Source organism: Notolepis coatsorum (assembly GCF_963971535.1).
Source record: "Notolepis coatsorum genome assembly, chromosome: 2".
Taxonomy (NCBI): Eukaryota; Metazoa; Chordata; class Actinopteri; order Aulopiformes; family Paralepididae; genus Notolepis; species Notolepis coatsorum.
In genome coordinates this window covers 76,601,547-76,623,871 of record NC_140166.1, presented here as the reverse complement: position 1 = coordinate 76,623,871, position 22,325 = coordinate 76,601,547, and the positions used below count along the sequence as shown (strand labels likewise).

At 44.0% G+C, this 22,325-nt stretch overlaps 1 protein-coding gene across 1 annotated transcript in view; it reads left to right on the top strand.

Moving 5' to 3' along the window:
- Positions 1 to 2,515: 2,515 nt before the first annotated feature.
- cers3a (ceramide synthase 3a) overlaps positions 2,516 to 22,325 on the top strand; it is an 88,482-nt gene continuing 68,672 nt past the window's right edge. Inside the window, exons 1-2 of the mRNA XM_084338248.1 lie at positions 2,516 to 2,653; positions 19,190 to 19,372. Of these exons, the coding sequence (XP_084194374.1) occupies positions 19,200 to 19,372 (173 nt within the window). The 5' untranslated portion in view covers positions 2,516 to 2,653; positions 19,190 to 19,199. The remainder of the gene's footprint in view (positions 2,654 to 19,189; positions 19,373 to 22,325) is intronic.

Genomic DNA, 22,325 nt, shown 5'->3' with positions numbered 1-22,325 from the left:
CTCAGGTGGTACTTGGTGTAAAAAGTTTGAGAACCACTGTTGTAGAGGGTTTGTTTAAGTTTATAATGTTTGTAAACACGGGTAAAATAGAAATCTATATTTCGATTCACAACGGTTCCAAATAGCGTGTTCTCTGTCTACAGAAGAATGTATGTGATACACTTCACATAGGGTCAGAAAATCACAGAGTGGGCCTTTAAAAACATCACATCCAGTTTACAATATCCCAGATGAGGTGTCATTCTGATACTGTACTGATAGCGATTGGGATACTGAGGCAGGTATATACTTCATATTATTTACGGTTTCTTTTTTTGTTTAGTTTTTTGCATTCCATCTGTCCATCCATGTGCATTTATAGAACAGCTTTTATCTAATTTTCTTTTTACAATTTGTTCCTTACATTTTACCCATTCACTCACGCATTCACACACCGACGGCAGAGGTAACCATGCAAGGTGCCAACCTGCTCATCGGGAGCAGTTAGGGGTTAAGTGTCTTGCTCAAGGACACTTCGACACGCTGCCCGGGAGGAGCGGAAATCAAAACGGGAACCTCCGGATTACCAGACGACTGCTCTAAATGGTAAATGGTGCATTTATTTAGAAACCTTTATCCAAAGCGCTTTAGAATTTGTTCCTCCCATTTCACCCATTCACTCACACATTCACACACACAGACGGCGGAGGCAACCATGCAAGATGCCAACCTGCTCATCTTGCTCAAGGACACTTCAACACACTGCCCAGGAGGAGCGGGAATCGAACCGGGAATCTCCAGTTTACCAAAACGACTGCCCTACCTCCCAAGCCACTGTCGCCCCAGGGATATGTGTGTTTGGAATATGAGAGTTTATCCCGATTAAAAACCTTGACTTAGGACATAAGCTCTTATCTGGAATCCTCTGTTCATGTGTAAATACACTTAAGTACTTCTCGCTTGTCCTACTGGGCGACTCAGCCAGGTTAATCATTGCTTATGAGAGTACGATGACAGGCTGCTATCCATCTGCTTTGCATTCGTCCCTAGACGTTCCTCATCGAGCCGCGACGGACTGTTAGCATATCTTACCTGTAGGTAAACCCGCTTGTCCTGAAAGTTGCCTATCTTAGGCAAACACACACTGGTGTTGACAACCGATAAGGCATTTGACACCACCACGTCAAACACTGGCCATCTCACGGCAGCCTGGATTGCCATCCAGCTCTCGCTGGGTCGACCACTGCAGAGGATATATTATTGGCGTATGTAAATATACTTGGCAGATAAATACTTGACAGTTTCCTTTCCTTTGCACCTCCAATTCACCTAGTATTCACCTTCAATTAACCTAGTATTCACCTCCAATTAACCTATTCACCTTCAATTCACCTAGTATTCACCTCAAATTCACCGTCAAATCATCTAGTATTCACCTCCAATTCACCTAGTATTCACATTCAATTCACCTAGTATTCACATTCAATTCACCTAGTATTCACCTCCAATTCACCTAGTATTCACCTCCAATTCACCTAGTATTCACCTCCAATTCACCTAGTATTCACCTCCAATTCACCTAGTATTCACCTTCAATTCCCTGTCTCACCCTCTACCTATCCTCACCTCCCTGTCTCTCCCTCTACCTATCCTCACCTCCCTGTCTCACCCTCTACCTATCCTCACCTCCCTGTCTCACCCTCTACCTATCCTCACCTCCCTGTCTCACCCTCTACCTATCCTCACCTCCCTGTCTCACCCTCTACCTATCCTCACCTCCCTGTCTCACCCTCTACCTATCCTCACCTCCCTGTCTCACCCTTTACCTATCCTCACCTCCCTGTCTCTCCCTCTAGCTATCCCCCCACCACCTCCTCTCCTCTAATTACCTCCTCCAGATACCAGTTCACGGAGGGCTGTGGGCGGGAGAGAGTCTCCTCTTTCTGGGCTTTATCAGGAACACAATGCAAACAAGGTGAGAGAGAGGGAGGGAGAGAGGGAGAGAGAGAGAGATTTCAGCTAAATGACTAAATGTAAACAGGAGGAGAGAGAGTGTGTACACTGTACAGATAGATGGAGAAAATGATTGCAGAGAGGGAGTGTGTGTGAATAGAGAGAAAAGTATGCGTGTGAGGCCTTGTTTTTCTACCATTGTGGGGACAAAATGTTCAAAGTCCTCACAAGTGATGAAAATAAGTTGTCATTTTGGGGACATTGGCCTGTCCCCACGATGTAAAGGAGCTATTTTAGGCTAGGTTAAGGTTAGGGTTAGGTTAATTTAAGGTTAGTGTAAGCCATGGGTTAGGGAATTAATGTAAGTCTATGGAACGTCCCCACAATGCATCAAAACACGGCTGTGTGTGTGTGTCTGTGTGAGAGAGAGTCCTGGCAATCCGCTAGCCTCTGTTCCTTCTACCTGGAGGGTAGAAAGAAAAACATCCAGCCAATTGTGGCTGAGTTGGGTGTGACTAAAGAATGTCAAACAAAGAGACAGAGAGAGGGAGAGAGAGAGACAGACAGACAGAGAGAGAGAGAGCTTAGCTGGCAACCTGCTGAGTAGAGGAATAGAGGATTCTGTCATGCCTTCTATTTTCCCACAGTGATCACTAGAACAACGGTGACCCTGGTTTGGATACAAACAGGACCAAACAGCCCTCACCTGGTCTGTTGAAAGGTATGTGTGTTTACCTAATGACCTTGAAACTTTGGTTTGGTAAATCTACCCCCTAATACTTTTTCCAGGTAGGATTCAGGAATTTTTTATTCTTTATTCTTTTTTTATTTTCTTCGCTCTGTGTACAATGAATGGAATGGAAGAATCTGACTTGGTGAAAAGTGCAGACGCGTCAAAAAGTGACCTAGTTACATATTTTAACTGGCACACTGCCGTACAGGACCTCACACACAAGCAGTGAAGCGGATCGAGTCATTAAAACAGATCCTGAAATAATACATTCATAAACACAAGCTATAGGTTGTTCTCCAGACGGGTGTACAGTAGGCACAGTAAGTGCTCAAGGACACCTGTGCTGGGAGACCTCCAGTGAGTGAGGCACGCTGTCAGCCAGGTGTGGGTTCTGTTAGCTTTAGTCTTTCACGGCTGAGTTGAGATGAATAAAGCCTCCGTTCTGAGTGGGGTTAACGTAATGATTCTCCCAATATCCATGTTGTCTGCTCTCATGTAAAAACCTGTCATCTTTGGTTTTAGTAAGACGGTTATTTCTGTTGTAATTTATTACGTTTCAAGCATTTCCCGCGTCATTAGACAGTACACACTGTGTGTGTGGAGTGAGTCTAGGCTGTCGACTGACTCCTTTATACATCCTGGTAAACATGAGCTATCTACTGTACGTACGTTTGTTTGAAAGGGGAGTGGGCGGTTCAGAGACAGAGTAGTGGAAACACGAGAACGTTCGGGTGGGATTTGATCCCACGCTAGCAGCAGGAGAGAACATGTGGTTTTACAGGACTGGTTTGGTTGAGGGTGGAAGACAGACTGGCTTGTAGCATCATCCTCTTTGGTAGAAATGTCTGTACCGTGAGAGTGCCCATATGTTTATATACACGGATGATACATACTAAAGATAAACATGTTTATAATACCAGACATGCAGGTATGGAAAGATGCAAGCTTCCACTACCCCAAAACGAATTCATTAAAGAAAACTGTAATGTATAGAGCTATGTCAAACTGGAACAAACTGCCATTACATCGAACACATATTACCAGTAAGACGAGTTTAAAAAAATAAAATTGAGAACAGTGATTTTACAGAAATAAATCATTTTATCATATACCTTTTTTCTTTTCTTTTTTATCCAAATGAGGGCATTTGTGTGGTGGTAGGGGGAGAGTTGGGACCTCTGTCACCTCTCCACTTCTGTGGAGCTTCATTCATGTACAGACAAATCTTTACTGTCATTATTATTTGTTTTTGGTGTTGTTGCTTGTACAATGTGCATGGAAGTATTGTTTTATTCTGATTGTACAATGATTTTATGTTTGAATGTGTTATGTTGTTTTGAGAGCACCCCAGGAAGAGTAGTTGTGGCTGAGGTAACCACTAATGGGGATCCTAAATAAACTAAACTAAAAAAAAAACAGGAAAGGAGGCTTAACCGCCGTATACCATTCTCTGGGCACATTATCTCCACAGATGAGATTGATCATTATCTTTTCATCCCCTTAAACTTGTTTTAAGGAAGTGTTAAGTTAATGGCTGGTGGAAGAGTTAGACAGGCTCTTGTTAGGTGTGGGCTGTATATAGGCTTCGTCTTTCACGGCTGATCTGGGAGGAATACAAGCTCTATTCTTGGAGCAGCTCCACGTTCCTATCTGATCTTCATGTCGAGATGTTTTCTGCTGTTGGACAAATAAAGGGTCAACTTTTCAGGGTTTCATGGTCCTTATAGTATCATAAAACGATCATAAAACGTACCACAACATAGAGAATCTTGTAAACGCTCAGTTCAAGCTACAACAGGAAAATCAACAAACGGGTTTCTGTCCAACAGCAGTGATATCTTGGTACACACACCGTCTACCTTGTTGACCATAACTACTCAACGAAGTGTGAAATTAAAGGGGGGGATATCCAAGGTGTCTGTTCTACACCCCCTGACTAATCTTTTCATCAGCAAGTCGTGGTTCCTGGTGGACTGGAAAATTCAGATGCCACCATCAGCTGCTGATTGATTGAAAACTTTAATTAACAGATTGCAGAATGGGTACAGTACAGTACAACTCAATACACACAATTGTTAAGGGGATGCAGACCAGAGAAAGACTTTCGTCTTGTTTACATCAGGGTCTCCCATTTTCAATTCATAATGACATTTATGACATACACGACATACAGGTATTCAGATATAAAAATCTAATCTAATCATCTAATCTAATCTAATCATGACATTTATGACATACAGATATACAGTACTGTTACATTTGTGACATACAAGATATGCAAATATACAGTACTGTAAAAGGTGAAAGGTGTAATTACCTTAGTGACTGAGATTAAAGCTATTTAAATCTCCCTCCACAGAGCTATGAGCCCATATAGACTCCAGTGATGGAGTTTATCAACCAGCTTTCATTCCCTAGATCTTTAATCTCCCCTTTGATGTGCTTTTGTTTGTAAACCCTGAGATCATGGAAAACAGTTATCTTATAACAGGCTTATAACACGTCATATCTCCAATGCATAATGAATGATTAATTATGAATATCCTGTTGGAATATTTTATAGATGTGTATTTATTTATTGTTTGATGATGATGATGATGATGATTATGATGATGATGGGTGGTGAAAAAGGGTGTTTCAAGATGCAAGAGCCAGATCTCTGAAAAAAGATGTATATTCTTGTAATTCTTGATGTTTTGAGTAATTGTCATATCATGGAAGTCTAGCAGCCAGACCAGCTGATGATCTCTCTTTATGAGTGACAGTTGAGAAGTTACTAAATTAAAAAAATTTCGAGTTAAGTGGTTCGTTGTTCCTCTCTATACTGATCCGAGGAGAGTCTTATCTGCTTATCTATTGAGCTTTTTAATTTAATTAAATTTCCTTCACCTCAAAGATACTATTAACATGATAACATGAGTTATTGATTTCTCGAACACAAGTTATTTTCTCGTAGGCCTAGATGAGAGGTTAGAAATACAGGTGCATCTGCGACGCCAGAATCTACCGATGAGCCTTCTTGTCAAACCCTGCCCTCTTTTCTTGATCCTCCAATCACAACTTCTTTGAGATAGGTCAATAACACACGCTCCAGACTGCCTGCCCATGCCCTTTACATCTAAACGAGGTCCCTGGGTTTCTACTGTACATAAGACCTCATAACACATAACACCCTAGCATATTGCATCAGGGACCCATTGCTTTATTTTTGCATTGTATAAGTCATGGGTTCATGTCACTGACACACCTGACAAAGACCAAGTGAGATTGAAACATTGTGTCTTTGCTCTATTCAGATAATAATAATAATAATAATAATAATAATAATAATAATAATAATAATAATAATAATAATAATAATAATAATAATAATAATAATAATAATAATAATAATAATAATAATAATAATAATAATAAACTTTATTTGTATAGCACCTTTCATACAGAAACTGCAGCTCAAAATGCTTCACAACAGAAAAAGACATCCCAACAGGCCACCTTGTTTATGGTTTGATTCAGTTTTAAATAGACAATAATAAAAAGAGTAAGATAGAATAGACCAAGTAAGGGCGGCTGATTGGCGCAGTGGGCAAGGCGCTCGCCACTAACGCAGGAGACGCGGGGTTCGAGCCCAGCTCTCGGCGTTGCTACCGGCTGGCCGGTCGTTCATACTAACACAATTGGCAAGTGTTAGAGGGTGGGAAAGCCGGTGGGTGGGGATTGGACGTTGTGGACAGCGACTCCTACAGGTCGGTTTGGTGGCGGCGGAAACAGGAAGTAGCGGGGGCAGCGTGAGCCTCCCACGCGTTACTCCTCGCCACTGAGAGTTCGAGCTGCTGCGGTGAAAAGATGCGACAGGCTGCCTCCTCGTGTACCGGAGGCGGAGGGGACACGTGATGCAAGGCTTCTGTCCTCACTACAACCGACCAGTGGGAGGCATAGTCTAGCAACGTTCAAGACAGGGGAGGGAAGAATTGGATAATACGAAATTGGGATGGGAGAAAAATTGAAAATTGGGAGAAAAAGTGAAAAAAAAAAAAAAAAATACCAAGTAAAATAGTGCACATAAAGTGCAGACATATAAAATCACAGTTTTTACAGTGCAATAAAATAGTTCTGGATTATTGTTCAACAGTTTAACGTCGTCTTTACCTTCTCTGTTTGGTATCCACAGTTTAAAACCTGACAGTCTTCCCTCCTGTTTGATACCCACTTTGACCCCTTTATGTCAAGTTGATCCTGGTTCTGTGCCAGTATTTCATCAAGTTTCTACACAAGACTTCATATCACTATAGTTTATCACAGTTACTGTATGTCACACCCTGTGTATTGGTGAATGATATGAGCTATTGACTGAAGAGGCACATGATTATAGCAGGCTGCACAATAATCTTCCGTCCTTTAACGATGAGATTAGTCACGTACACAGAAATATCAACATAGTACAAATATTTCTAATATTTGACAAGAGTTGATAAGATGATATGAATACGCTTGTTCTAGGTTGACCTGTGCTCAGAGTGAAGGTATGTACTGTACATCTGAGACAATGGAAGGAGGGGGGGACACACAGGAGCTGCAGACAAACTGTATGGTGGTTTAGAATAGTAACATTGTGATGACAAATGCCTTGCTGTATTAAAGGCCCAATCAGTGGTCCAAATAATAATAGACTTAATTTCTACAGCACCTTGGAGTAGTCTCAGTGGCATTTGAAGCTGTTGTTAAAAGGGTGTACCATAAACTCTCCATGGAAGGGCTAAATAAAAGTCAATAGAGATTGATTGATTGATTGATTGATTGATTGAACATTTTATTAACAGATTGCAGAATGGGTACAATACAGTACGGCTCAATACACACAATTGTTAAGGGGATGCAGACCAGAGAAAGACTTTCGTCTTGTTTACATCAGGGTTTTGATTGATTGATTGAAAACTTTATTAACAAATTGCAGAATGGGTACAATACAGTACAGCTCAATACACACAATTGTTAAGGGGATGCAGACCAGAGTAAGACTTTTGTCTTGTTTACATCAGGGTCCCCCATTTTCAATTCATCTTAACATATATGATATACATGATATACAGATAGACAGTACTGCTACATCTAGACATTTATGACATACCAGATTTACAAATACAATACTGTTTGTGATACACAAAGAGTCTAAAAAAGAGAGTATATACATTTGACGAAGAAACTGTACATTGGAGGAGGTTGGGTAGGGGGGTTAGGTTGGCTAGATGGGGTGGGGGGGGGGAACTACATTGGAGGTGGTTGGGTTGGGTGGGGGGGGGGGGGGTTGGGTAGGCGGGTGGGGGTGGTAACTGTACATTGGAGGGGGTTGGGTTAGGACATTTACTGTACATTGGAGGGGGTTGGGTTAGGACATTTACAGGGGCCAGTTTAGAATTGCAGTCTCCCGTAGGTGCTCTTTGAGAGTGGTTTTGAAAGTGGGTAGTAGTGATTCACATTCCTTTACAGCTGTGGGTAGGGCGTTCCACATTGATGTGGCATAATTGCGAAACGTGTTTAGTCCCTTGTTTGAGCCGAATCTGGGTTTAACATGATTTGTGGAGCTCCCTCTGGTGTTGTGGTTGTGGTATTCACTGACCTTTGGGAAGTATTTTGACATGTACATGTACACTGTACTGATGTGGTCTCTCCTCTTGGTTCTAGTGAATAGCCTAGCTGCAGAGTAGCTAACACTGGACTGATGTGGTCTCTCCTCTTGGTTCTAGTGAATAGCCTAGCTGCAGAGTAGCTAACACTGGACTGATGTGGTCTCTCCTCTTAGTTCTAGTTAATAGCCTAGCTGCAGAGTAGCTACATGTAACACTGGACTGATGTGGTCTCTCCTCTTAGTTCTAGTTAATAGCCTAGCTGCAGAGTAGCTAACACTGGACTGATGTGGTCTCTCCTCTTAGTTCTAATTAATAGCCTAGCTGCAGAGTAGCTAACACTGGACTGATGTGGTCTCTGCTCTTAGTTCTAGTTAATAGCCTAGCTGCAGAGTAGCTAACACTGGACTGATGTGGTCTCTCCTCTTAGTTCTAGTTAATAGCCTAGCTGCAGAGTAGCTAACACTGGACTGATGTGGTCTCTCCTCTTAGTTCTAGTTAATAGCCTAGCTGCAGAGTAGCTAACACTGGACTGATGTGGTCTCTCCTCTTAGTTCTAGTTAATGCGGCACGGTGGTGTAGTGGTTAACACTGTCGCCTCACAGCAAGAAGGTCCAGGGTTCGATTCCCGCTTGGGGACCAGGTTTCCATGATGCCAGGTACCCAGGTGGGGTATCTCCCAGGCCTTTCTGTGTGGAGTTTGCATGTTCTCCCCGTGCTCGCAAGGGTTTCCCCCCCGATAAGATAAACCCAATGGAAAAACATGCACAACAACAGATCGCTAACGCTGTGGTGTCCTTGACGAAGACGGACAGGAGCACTTGGATTGGTCCCCTGGCGCAGCTCACGTTGACGCCTGTCTGCTCCCGGCTGCCCTTGGGGGGGAAGGACGACGGGATGGGTTAATCGCAGAGACTAATCGCATCGGCGATCCTACAGAGACAATGCATGCGTGTGTGTTCCGGTGTGTGTGTGTGTGTTGAGGATAATCGCATGCCAATTAAAGACCTCTGAGCAGGTCCTGCATTATGCATTATAATAGCCTAAGTTAGCATAAGTTTCCCCATATTATTCAGCAGCATTTCTCTTTTTGTTGACTGGTAGGATTTCAGTTCATGAATAATTTCTCATCCATTTATTTATTGCTAAAAGACAGGCGGTATCATCTGGTTCAGCAGAGATGTACAGTTGCGTGTCATCCATGTAGTTATGGAAACATACATTGTGTTTTCTAATGATGTCCCCAAGTGGCAGCATGTATAGTGATAATGATAGTGGACCGAGGCAGCTCCCTTGTGGAACTCTAAAGTAGGTGTCATGTTTCTCAGACAAATGATCTCCAAACCTGACGTAATACTTTCTCCCTTTGATGTATGTGACCGGGCCCAGCGGTAAGAGACTCGTGTCTGGAAGTCAGATCGCGAGAAGATTTTCACATGATCACAGTTTGAATGTTTAAGAACATATTTACTGTAACAGCTAACGGTTATAGTATCTCTAAATAGTCAATACTTTTGTTTAAAAAAAGGCAGTTTTTGACACCTAGTACCTGACTGCCAAGGCATTAGAAATGCAGCCTAACTTTAGATTGGATTTTCTCTGTTTTTCTCTACTATGAAACTTGAGAATTAACTAGATTAAAATAAGCATATCTTCTTCAAATATTTTCACATTTCAATGTATGACACATCATTTGAAAGCATACATTCTGTACTTTCAGGATCTGTAAAAATCTGAAAATGAGGACTTAGGGAGACTTGTGCCACAAACTGCTGGGCTTGGTCATAGTATGTTCTGAACCAGTTAACTCATTGGGCGCCATTGACGAGAAAAGTTGAGTTAACTCGCCATCGCTTGAGCGCCAATCACAAGAAAAGTCGGTTTTTAATCGTTATTTATTTTATTCGCTATTGCCATTCATAATTCATCGGGGCAGGCTGTGCATACTGTTCTGAATGTGTCTGAGCTGGCAGACGGTCAATACCGCCCTCTAACACCTTCGGCCGCTATTGCACTCCATTTGAAACAATGTAGTTTGTTTTCTGGGCCGAGCTGAGCCGTGCGGGCGGGGTTTAAATACTCCGGCAGAACGAGCATTTACAACAATGCATCAGTAGAGTCAGAGGCAGCAGCAGAGTTGAACCCAACCAGGGTGTATTTATTGTAGAAACAGCAGGAAACAACAAAGGTGACAGCCATGCAGACAACACGTGTAGAGGCTAAGACTCTATGGAGCATGTTGGGAAACATAGAACTAAATAACTAGGAACTAGAGAACTAGAGCACTATAGGAACTAGATAACTAGCGAACTAGGAACTAGAGAGAGGGAACTAAGGCTACGTTTAGACAGAGAGAGTCTGAACAGAAACCACAAAAGTCGTCTTACGGTCTCACTTTTAATTTTGCGTTTAGACTAGCGTTTTGGGATGGAATTCTCCGTGCAGACGAGGCTGTAACAACTCCAGACGACTGAGCCCCGCTGTCACACGATTGGCGCATATGTCACATGACGTGCTGTGAAGACCCGCCCTACTCTGCCTCTGATTCCATGCCTCTGATTTTTTTTTCCCCCCTATTGTTAGGTTTTAGTGAGTTTTTCCTTACCTTCGCGTGGGGTATGTCTGGGAGTGCTTGCATTCTTTCATTTATTTGCATCCATCTAAAAATGTTTGCACCTTATGGTGTTCTTGTTCTGTTCTTGACTTATTGTTATGTTTTCTTCTTGACTTGTTTAAAGAAGATCTGTACGGCCCATGGGGACATTAACGTGTGTTGTTGGGCCCTATAAATAAATTTGATTTGATTTGATTTGATTTGATTTGATTCGCAGACTGTGGGTGGGGAATGTGATTGGACCAAAGCAGAGTCACTCACAGACAGTGGGTCCAGTCACGCCGCGGGACAGATTCTTGTGTATTTAAAAGTACTGCCAATGTAGCCTTCAGGTGATCGCCATGGATAGAACAGACATGCTTTGTTTACGCTTCTAGGCTACTGGCGCATGCCTGTGATGTAAGCAGTACGCGCGACCAGAGCCGTGACAACCCTTTCGTCATCGTTTTAATGCGGTTTGACAGTTTAGATGATAGCGCAAAGGTTTATCGTTTCTAGGAATTCCACCCTGGAAGGTAGTCTCACTTTTTTGCGGTTTCACCCCGTAAAAACGCAGTTTCCGTATAAACGAAAGGCACATCCGAAAAAATATTTTTGCGGATTCACCTGCTAGCGTTTCCGTCTAAACAGGGCCTAAAATACACAGAGCCAAATGATGACAAGAGAAACACCTGGGTGGATTACACACAAGAGAAGAAACACCTGGGTAGATTAAACGCAACCCTGCACTCTGACCTCTCTGATGAAATGCATATTTGTGTGGGTGGGACTGTGTGTGTGTGTGTATATAACTAGGAGGGAAAAAAGTTCAACTGCACACTGACAATAAAAGTAATGACGTCAATCTTCTTGCAGTCCTTTTACTGCCGTGTTCACGGACTGTGTTCAGAAGGGTCTTTGAATGTGTGGGAGATTGAACCACGTAGCGGAACACAATCGCATTCTTTCCAAAATGAGCTCTCCACCATTTGAAATGATTTACCACCCACTCTGATCAATAAAACCTATTATCGGATGTTTTAGAATGTATTAAGAAGACCTTTGCTTCCAAAATAGTAGAATGTAATCAATCAGCTGTATTGTTATGAACATCAGAGAGTAATTGTTTTGTTTCTTCCAAGTTTGGATACACTGTAACTGTTTCGAATTGAGTTCCTCGGTTGCACAACTCTAAGCCTGCATCACATCAGGTTCATCTGTTGATTTGGATCTACGTGGGAGAGGGAGGGGGCAGGGGGCGGAGTCAGAGGGCAGGGGGTGGGGCCAGATGGCAGGGGGTGGAGCCAGAAGCCATGAGTCAGCTCTGTGCCCATATACATACTGTTGACTGTTCCAGAACCACTACCTCCGAGAGAATTATATACACACACACACACACACACACACACACACACACACACACACACACACACACACACACACACACACACACACACACACACACACACACACACACACAGAGAGATAGGCAGATAACTATAAAGCCTCCACATCGACACACACACACATACACATACATATACACACACATACATTAACACATGCACACACGCACACACACACACACACACACACACATACATTAACACATGCACACACACACAACAAAGATAGGCAGATAAAGCCTCTACATCGCCACAGACACTCACGTACACACACACGCATGCACACACACACACACACACGCTCGCAATGCCGACCACATGCTTTGTAAGTCCGCAGATCACTAACACAGCAGCCTTTTTAGCAGTTTTCTTAGCTGTTTGTAGTGAGATGTGTTGCTAGACTACCACCCAGCCTGTCATTGTCTGACAGTAATGGTTTTGCTTTTAGTGTGTGTGTGTGTGTGTGTGTGTGTGTGTGTGTGTGTGTGTGTGTGTGTGTGTGTGTGTGTGTGTGTGTGTGTGTGTGTGTGTGTGTGTGTGTGTGTGAGCGTGCATGTGTGTCTGTTTGAGTGTGGGCGGTCCCACTAGGTGTGTTAGGGATCTTGAATAAGAGGGAGAGACCATTGTGTCAATATTTGGTTTGGAAACAATGAGGTTGATGTGCTGGTAGCTGGAGAGGCTCTGGCTGTGGGCTGCGCACCTGTGCTCCATTTACATTCAGTCATTTAGCCGACGCTTTTATCATCAGGAAGGGCACAACTCTATCAGCTGAGCAACAATGTTCATCAAAGTGTTGAGTGCTACAGTGTAGGTTAGTATATTATTAGGACATGTGCATGACAGTATGGTTAGTTAGGGTTAGTGTTTTTTTTTATGTATTTCTTTATTTCAGATATTACCGTATTATGCTAGAGTAGCGAGCAGGGACGTGCACAGGACTTTAGAGGGGCAGGTGCTCAAAGGCTGAAAAGGGCCCTATACCTGTGTGTGTTATAACCGAGCGCGCTCGATTTTATTAATTTTTTATATGCTTTTTGGGGGGTTTTGGTGATCAAATATTGAATATTGAACTATAATAATCAGTGCAGGAGCTCACTTATCCTTGAAAGACACTTTTATCACTGACCTAAAAGGCCCATACATCTCCATAAATGTTCAGGGGGGATGGAATAAGTGCTTATACCCTACAGACCCCAAGAAGTGCTGTATATTCTGTATTGTTTAATATAAATGCATTTTTTTTATTCCAATCCCGATTTGTATTTGAGATTCCCAAATCCCATCGGACTTGACTTCTTTGTGTCCCTCAGTGAGTGTAATACCAGCATTCAACTGTATGGGCCACAGCGGTTTCTATCATCATCATCATCACCACCCACGCTATGCATAAAATATATAGGTCCGCGGAGAGGCACGCTGAGTCGCTGAGGAGGCCGTGCAAACTGCAATGGAATATGGGGCATCTCTCTCTCTTTACCTAATATTTTTATTCTATCCTGACATTTTTCAGTTGGAAGGGCAGTCTATATGCGCAACGGGAAAAAAAATATATATATATATATTTTTTTTTATGGCACTTTTTTTTATGAGGCTCAAAAGGGCAAGTGCTCAAGCACCCCTTGGGCTCTATGTGTGCACGTGCCTGGTACCGAGAGCCGTGTGACTGTTGCACCAACTCACCCCCATGCCGTTGAACAGGACAAACACAGATGTTTTGGGACGGTCGTAGGGGCAGGTATTTTAAGATGTAATCTTAAAACGTACCTGGTTAAAATTGTAACGTCATTAGTTGGTACAAAAAAATTATAATATATAAATAAAAAAGTATCATCAACCAACAAACCACTAGTCATGGGAATATCTCGACATTTTGAAATGTAGTTCGCTATTTTTAGATGCAAAGCACCTCATAAACTGGCAATGTCACTCACTCACTCACTCACTCACTCACTCACTCACTCACTCACTCACTCACTCACTCACTCACTCACTCACTCACTCACTTACTCACTCACTCACTCACGGTTAGCTACTCTTCCCCTAGTGGCAGCTCATAGACATGCTACTTTGTGTACTTTGTCTTACAGTATATAATACGTTATTAAACTCCAACCCACACATCAAGAAAGGCTGTTTGACGACATTATAGAGTCTATCTTTAAGCTTTTAGGGTCACTGCTTTAAGGTGTAAGAACCGCACGGTAGCCTGACAGGTGTGTAAGGAATGTTACGTCTGCGTCACGGCTACCAGGGTCCGTGGCACACGTTCCGTTAAAAAGAAACAAACTGAAGATTGTGGTTCCTTCCCACCAGGTTAAGAAAGCGAGCTCTGTGGTGGAAGCGGACCTGGACAGTCTGGAGGTGGTGGCAGAGGGGAGGGCGAGGAGGAAGCTGTACGCTATCCTTGAGAACCCCTGTGGACATCCCCTCCATGAATTAGATTAGATTAGATTAGATTGTACTTTATTGTCATTATATTTGCATACAATGCCGAGCATGTTTAGCCACAGACTTATCCTCCCCCGACATACCACAAAGCGCTTCGGGCAGTCCTTTGTGCCGGTTGCAATCAGGCTCCACAACCAGGCAGGGCCAGGACGGGCTGACTGGAGGATCTGATTTGTGGACTGTAATAACAACCTGAATAGACTCTTTTTAAAAAAAAAATCACCACTTTTTAGGGGTCCTACTACTCGCCACAAAGTACCCCAAAATACCCCAAAGTACCCCAAAGTATACCCCAAAATACCCCAAAGTACCCCCAAAGTAGTTCTACTTTAGCTATTTTTAAAGCCCTACTCCTTATGTCCATCTTTGTTTTTCACACGTATTAATTAATAATTGTATGTATTGTTTTAATTGTTATGGCTGTTGATGCTGTGATGGACACCTGAATCTCCCCTCTGGGGTTTAAATAAAGGTTTTCAATCAATCAATCAAACTGTAACCAACGCGTGTTCTCGTGGAAAGTTACTGGGGTTGACTCGTGATATAAGATGAGATACGATAAAATGATCCTTTATGAATCCCCTTGGGGAAATTCGGGTGTCAAAGCAGCATGGGGGGGGGGGGGGGGGGGGGTACAGAGCTTCACATTCCTATACAGTCCAGTATCTACTATAGATACAATATGAAATATAAATACAAATACAATATAATATTAAAAAGTCCAAATACAAGATAGTCCAGTGATATGAGTCTCTAGTTCTCAAGTCCCCAGTTCTGACAGTGATAGTTCTGGCAGCAGAGCCGGCCGGCCCAGGTGGTTTGTGGTGTGTCGGGGGGGATGAGTCTTTGGCTGAACGTGCTCATCAATGGAACGTATTGATGGGACCTGAACCTTTTGTTTTGTTGACAGCTTCCTCGTCACAGAAGGGATGCCACAGGGATCAGATAGAAGGAAGTAACTTCTCACCTGTCAGTCAGAGATCGGTAGTCGGAGTCACCTGTTCAGTGGAGCTGCGTTGCTAGGCAACGGCTTGGGCCCAAGATTCTTCCCTGCCAGCTGTTGACGTTAGCAAACATTTCAACAGGAGATAAACCTGGTTTAGAATGCTGTGTTGTCAAGTTTGAAATGGTCTGTAAGAACCAATATCTACATTTAGGTTTTAGCATAGGAATTACACAGAATTTCATCACAAATGACACAGAATACTGCCTCACATCTGATTAAGGGGTAGTCGGGCTTCCTGGAGTGCCTCTTTACCTCTCATTTGAAGGAGATTGCCTTCAGTATAGAATATACACAAAGTAGGCGGCTGGGTGGCGCAGTGGGCAAGGCGCTCGCCACCAACGCAGGAGATACTGGTATCGAGCCCAGCTCTCTGCGTTGCTTCCGGCTTGGCCGGACGTCTTACTAACACAATTGGCAGTGTTAGAGGGTGGGAAAGCCGGTGGGTGGGTCCTGGTCGTTGTAAACAGCGACTCCTACAGTTCGGTCGGGGCGCCTGCTCAGCGAGGAAAGGATCTAAGGGGGGTAGTGTGATCCTTCCACACGTTACACCCTCTCAGTGAGAGTCCGCGCTGCCAGGTGAAAAGAAGCGGTTGATTGGCTACACATGTGTCGGAGGAAGCATGTGATAGCCTCCACTCTCCCAGACCGACCGTAGGGGGTAGGTGCGCAGCGACCAGGAAGGGGATTGGGAATTGGCATAACGACTAACATTGGGATGGGAGAAAAACGGAGGAAAAAGGAGGGGGGAAAAGATTTAAAAAATAATAATAATAAAAATAATAAAAAAATATACACAAAGTGTTGCATCTGCTACCATGAGTTGTGTGTACAGTAGATGGGAAGTTAAGAGCATAAAAGCATGAATGTGGATTTGTAATAAATCCACAGGTTCTGCATAAGCATATAAGATAGGCCTCAATAAAGGCTACAGGTTAATAAAATATATCAAGGCCTATCACCTTAGGGGGTGACAGTGGCTCCATAGATAGAGCAGTGTGGTGGTGAAAGGGTTAACCTTCTGTAGTGTGGTTGTGAAAGGGGTAACCCTTTGTCGTGTGGCAGTGAAATGGTTAACCTTCTGTATTGTCGCAGTGAACGGGTTAACCTTTTGGTAGTGAAAGGGTTAATATATGTTTACACAAATGTGTCTCCACTACTAAGTAATGATTATATATGTGAGGCAACGTGCTGGAATAAGGTTTTACATAATAACTAAATTCACACACTTCAATCATCACCTTCGCTTTGAATTGTGGTGCATATCAATGTGAGATATAATCGCATACATTCTTGAAGGGGTTTGTTGATGGAAAACCTGCTTTTTGGAACTCAAACAGAATACAAGTGTATTTCACTCCAGTATTAACATTATCACGATAAACAAACCTTTTATAGCCAAATATATAACAGACGTACCCGACGTCGGGTATTAGTCAAGATCTCAAAGAGTGGTGGTGGTGGTGATACCATTTTGTTTATGCTTGGGTTACAGATTTGTAAATAACAACATACATTTTGGACCCGCCAACTAAATTCATTAATCACCCTTTTTTAGGGGTAAAAATCAATACTTTTATTACACACCTTTCTGTAAGCTCTGTAGTCAAGTCAAGAGTTTTATTTGTCACGGCATACAAGTATACAATGAAATGCGGGTGGTCTTGCCCGCAACGATGTGCAATACAGTAGTACAACATATAATAGAATCCAATAAAACAACATTGTGCAATAAACAGGTAACATAGTGGGGCATCTCGGTATTTGTACATAAGTTATTTACAGAGCATGGAGGACATGCTAGGTACTTTGGTAGTGCAATACACTGTTACTGTTGCTATACTATTTTTAAAGTGACCTTTCCTTTGTGGCCATAAGTGTGGGCGTGTGCAGCATGAGTATGTGCTTGCTCATGTTAAAGTGGCTGCTAGTGTGCGAGTGTGTACAGCGTGCGTGTCGTGTGTGTGCTCATGTGTGCTTGTGTGTGGAGAGTTCAGTGTTCTGTGGCACTCAGTGTTCAGTGTTCAAGGCTTTGATGGCCTGGGGGAAGAAGCTGAGCCGAAGCCTCTCTGTCCTAGTAGCTGGGGTTCGCAGGGGTCTGCCTGACCTCAGCAGCTGGAGCAGGCTGTTGTTGGGGTGGTGAGGGTCTTTCATTATTCTGCAGGCTCTGGATTTGCACCTCTTGTTGTATAGAACCTGCAGGGGAGGTAGTGCAATACCCGTGGTACGCTCGGCTGAGCGCACCACTCTCTGTAGGGTCTTCTTGTCCTGTGCCGTGCTGTTTCCATACCAGGCAGTGATGTTTCCAGTCAAGATGCTCTCTACAGCTCCGGAGTAGAAGGACTGGAGTATCTTCCCAGATACTCTGAACTTCCTTAACTGTCTCAGGTGGTAGAGGCGCTGCTTCGCCTTTTTGTGTGTTGACCATGTCAGATCCTCTGAGATGTGGACCCCCAGGTACTTAAAGCTGCTCACTCTGTCCACGGTAGCCCCGTTTATCCTCAGTGGTGTGTGTGTCTCCTGCTGTCCTCTCCTATAATCCACGATCAGCTCCTTGGTTTTACCAATGTAGATGTAATATTATAATTTTTTTATGATTACTCTACATACAATTTGTATCTATAGCACCTTGGACAGATGGGGTGGCATTCCCGTCGCCGTGCATGGCTGTTTGTGTTTTCCTTCGGTCATGACGTGCTTTATCAGGGGGGGGGGGGGGGGTGTCTTGGATGGGGATGTGGTTCAGGTTCAGATTCAGATTCCTTTAATAAGCCATATGTGTAACCACATTGGTAATTGTTTCAGCGTTACAGAGTATGCATTTTTCCATACATTTTCTTTTCACATAGGGATTGACACATGGTAGGGATTGATGTGTGGGGTGTTTGGGGGACTGGCTGTTCTGGGGGGGGTTCACATGCCTTCGAGCAACATTGTACTTATTGTACTTATTCTAGGCCTATTCTTATGTCTGCACATTTACATTGCCCTACTTTTATTCTCATGTCTGCACTTTATGCATTGTTTTTTATTCTGTCAATTGTGTGCTGATGTTATGCCTGTGTTCATGTATACAAATTGCTGTGTGAAAAGTGCTATATAGATAGTTATTAATATTTATTATTTTTATATTGTAAAAATGTATGCATTGAAATGTTTGTATTGAATGTTGTTATGAATTGAAAAAGGGGCGACCCTGATGTAAACAAGACGAAAGTCTTTCTCTGGTCTGCATCCCCTTAACAATTGTGTGTATTGAGCTGTACTGTACTGTACCCATTCTGCAATCTGTTAATAAAATGTTCAATCAATCAGACATTGAAAATGAGGGTGACCTCAATTGTCTTTTCGAGAATAAATAAAGGTTTGAATGAATGAATTAACTTTTAAGATCAGCATTTATCTCTACCTTTCCATTGTGTTTCTTCCTGTCCCTCGCTGCTCCAGTGTGGTCAGGATGATTGACACGCTGTATGAGTGGTTCTGGTGGGACCGCATCTGGCTGCCGAAGAGCCTGACGTGGACGGACCTGGAGGACCGAGACGAGCGCGTCTACGCCAAGGCCTCGCACCTGTACGTCACCGCGCCCTACGCTGTGGCCTTCCTGTGCATCAGATACCTGTTCGAAAGGTGAGCTAGTCAAGTCAAGTCAAGAGTTTTATTTGTCACGGCATAACAAGTATACAATGAAATGCGGGTGGTCTTGCCCGCAACGATGTGCAATACAGTAGTACAACATATAATAGAATCCAATAGACAACATTGTGCAATAAACAGGTAACATAGTGGGACATCACGGTATTTGTACATAGTTATTTACAGAGCATGAAGGACATGCTAGGTCCCTAGGTAGTGCAATACACTGTTACTATACTATTTTTAAAGTGACCTTTCTTTGTGTCCATAAGTGTGGGCGTGTGCAGCATGAGTGAGTGCTTTCTCATGTTAAAGTGGCTGCTAGTGTGCGAGTGTGCACAGCGTGTGTGTCGTGTGTGTGCTAATGTGTGCTTGTGTGTGTAGGGTTCAGTGTTCTGTGACCCTCAGTGTTCATTGTTCAAGGCTCTGATGGCCTGGGGGAAGAAGCTGAGCCGAAGCCTCTCTGTCCTAGTAGCTGGTGTTCGCAGGCGTCTGCCTGACCTCAGCAGCTGGAACAGGCTGTTATTGGGGTGGTGAGGGTCTTTCATTATTCTGCAGGTTCTGGATTTGCACCTCTTGTTGTATAGAACCTGCAGGGGTGGTAGTGCAATACCCGTGGTACGCTCGGCAGGACTGGAGTATCTTCCCCGATACTCTGAACTTCCTTAACTGTCTCAGGTGGTAGAGGCGCTGCTTCGCCTTTTTTACAACTGTGTCTATGTGTGTTGACCATGTCAGATCCTCTGAGATGTGGACCCCCAGGTACTTAAAGCTGCTCACCCTGTCCACGGTGGCCCCGTTTATCCTCAGTGGTGTGTGTGTCTCCTGCTGTCCTCTCCTATAATCCACGATCAGCTCCTTGGTTTTACCAATGTTCAGGAGCAGGCTGTTGTCCTGGCACCAGCGTTCCAGTACCTCAACCTCCTCCCGGTAGGCCTTACAAGATACTTTAATGCCACACAACGATGGTTGGTGGTAATTGATTTCGGTACAGATGTTGAGCACTGGTTATAACAAACATGAAACAGACATCAAACATCAAAAACGTCAAAACATATATACATAAATACATATAGGACAGTCACGGTAACAGTGTCGGTCGGTGACAGATGCTTGCCTGTTTGTGCAAAGGGGGGCGGGCCAGGGTGTTCAGTGTTCGGACTGCTGTGGGGAAAAAACTGTTTGTGAAACGTGTGTGTCTGGTTAGGGTGGACCTGTAGCGACCTGAGGGCATGTGCTGGAATAAGTGGTGTGCTGGGTGAGAGGGGTCGTTGACTATTTTAACAGAGCGGGTGACTGTGCGTGAGGTGTAGATGGAGTCCAGAGAGGGGAGGGGACAGCCAATTATTTTGGAGGCTGTCTTGATGATGCGTTGGAGTTTGTGTTTAGTGTGTTTGTCCGTGGAACCGTACCAGACTGTGATGGATGAGGTGAGGATACTTTGAATTATGGCAGTGTAAAATTGGACCAGCAGGTGTTGTTGGACTCTGTACTTCCTCAGTTGTCTGAGGAAGTACAGGCGCTGCTGGGCCTTTTTGATGATGGCAGTGGTGTTAATGTCCCATTTGAGTTTGTTGCTGATGTGGGTGCCGAGGAACTTGAATGAATCAGTTAGGGTTATGGGTTATGGGCACCGTGTCGTCTGCGAACTTCACTATGGAGTTGGAGCTGAACTTGGCCACACAGTCGTGTGTGTATAGTGAGTACAGCAGGGGGCTCAGAACACAGCCCTGGGGGGACCCGATGCTCAGGGTGATGGTGTTGGAGGTCTGACCCCCCACCCTGACCGCCTGGGGTCTTTCACTCAGAAAGTCCAGTACCCAGGCGATCAGAGCGGAGCTCAGACCCAGCTCGATCAGCTTGTCCACCAGTCTGGTGGGGACTATGGTGTTGAACGCTGAGCTGTAGTCGATGAACAACAGTCTCACATAGCCCCCCTTCTGACGGTCCAGGTGAGAGAGGGTGCTGTGCAGTACTTGGGAGACCGCATCGTCAGTGGACCTGTTTGGCCTGTATGCAAATTGCATAGGGTCCATATCGCTGGGGAGGGAGGCACAAATGTGATCCTTGACCAGCCTCTCGAAACATTTCATGGCCACAGAGGTGAGTGCCACCGGTCTGTAGTCATTGAGACCTGCTGGGGAGGGTTTCTTTGGTACCGGGATAATGGTAGACATCTTGAAGCAGGCAGGGACCACTGACTCCTTCAGGGATCGATTAAATATGGTGGTGAACACAGGGGCTAGCTGGTTAGCACAGGACTTGAGTATGCGTCCTGTTATTCCATCTGGGCCAGCCGCCTTCCTGGTGTTCACCTGCATAAATGCTCTTCTCACACTGTGTACCGTCAATGAGAGAGCGTCCCCGCCCCCCCGCGGATGCCCCCCCCCCTCCACAACAGCCGGCGCACCAGTGACGTCACTAGCCGTTGAGCTAGCAGTGCCACTGTTTGCACCAAACCGCGCGTAGAAGGTGTTGAGCTGGTCCGCGAGGGAGGCGTCGTCGCTCCCCATTGACCCTTTCACTACCACACTACAGAAGGTTAACCCTTTCACTACCACACACTACAGACTGTTAACCGTCTGTAGTGTGGCAGTGAAAGGGTTAACCTTATGCAGTGTGGTAGTGAAAGGTTAACCGTCTGTAGGGTGGTAGTGAAATGGTTAACCGTCTGTAGTGTGGTAGTGAAATGGTTAACCTTCTGTAGTGTGATAGTGAAAGGTTAACCGTCTGTAGTGTGGTAGTGAAAGGGTTAACCTTCTGTAGTGTGGTAGTGAAAGGGTTAACCCTTTGTCATGCGGCAGTGAAAGGGTTAACCTTCTGTATTGTCGCAGTGAAAGGGTTAACAATTCTTTTCACATTTGCATATTATAAGTCCAAGGGGTTTAGAATCGATTGGGTTAGAGATTCAATGTCTTTAGTAGAAGTTAAATGTTTTAAAATTTGC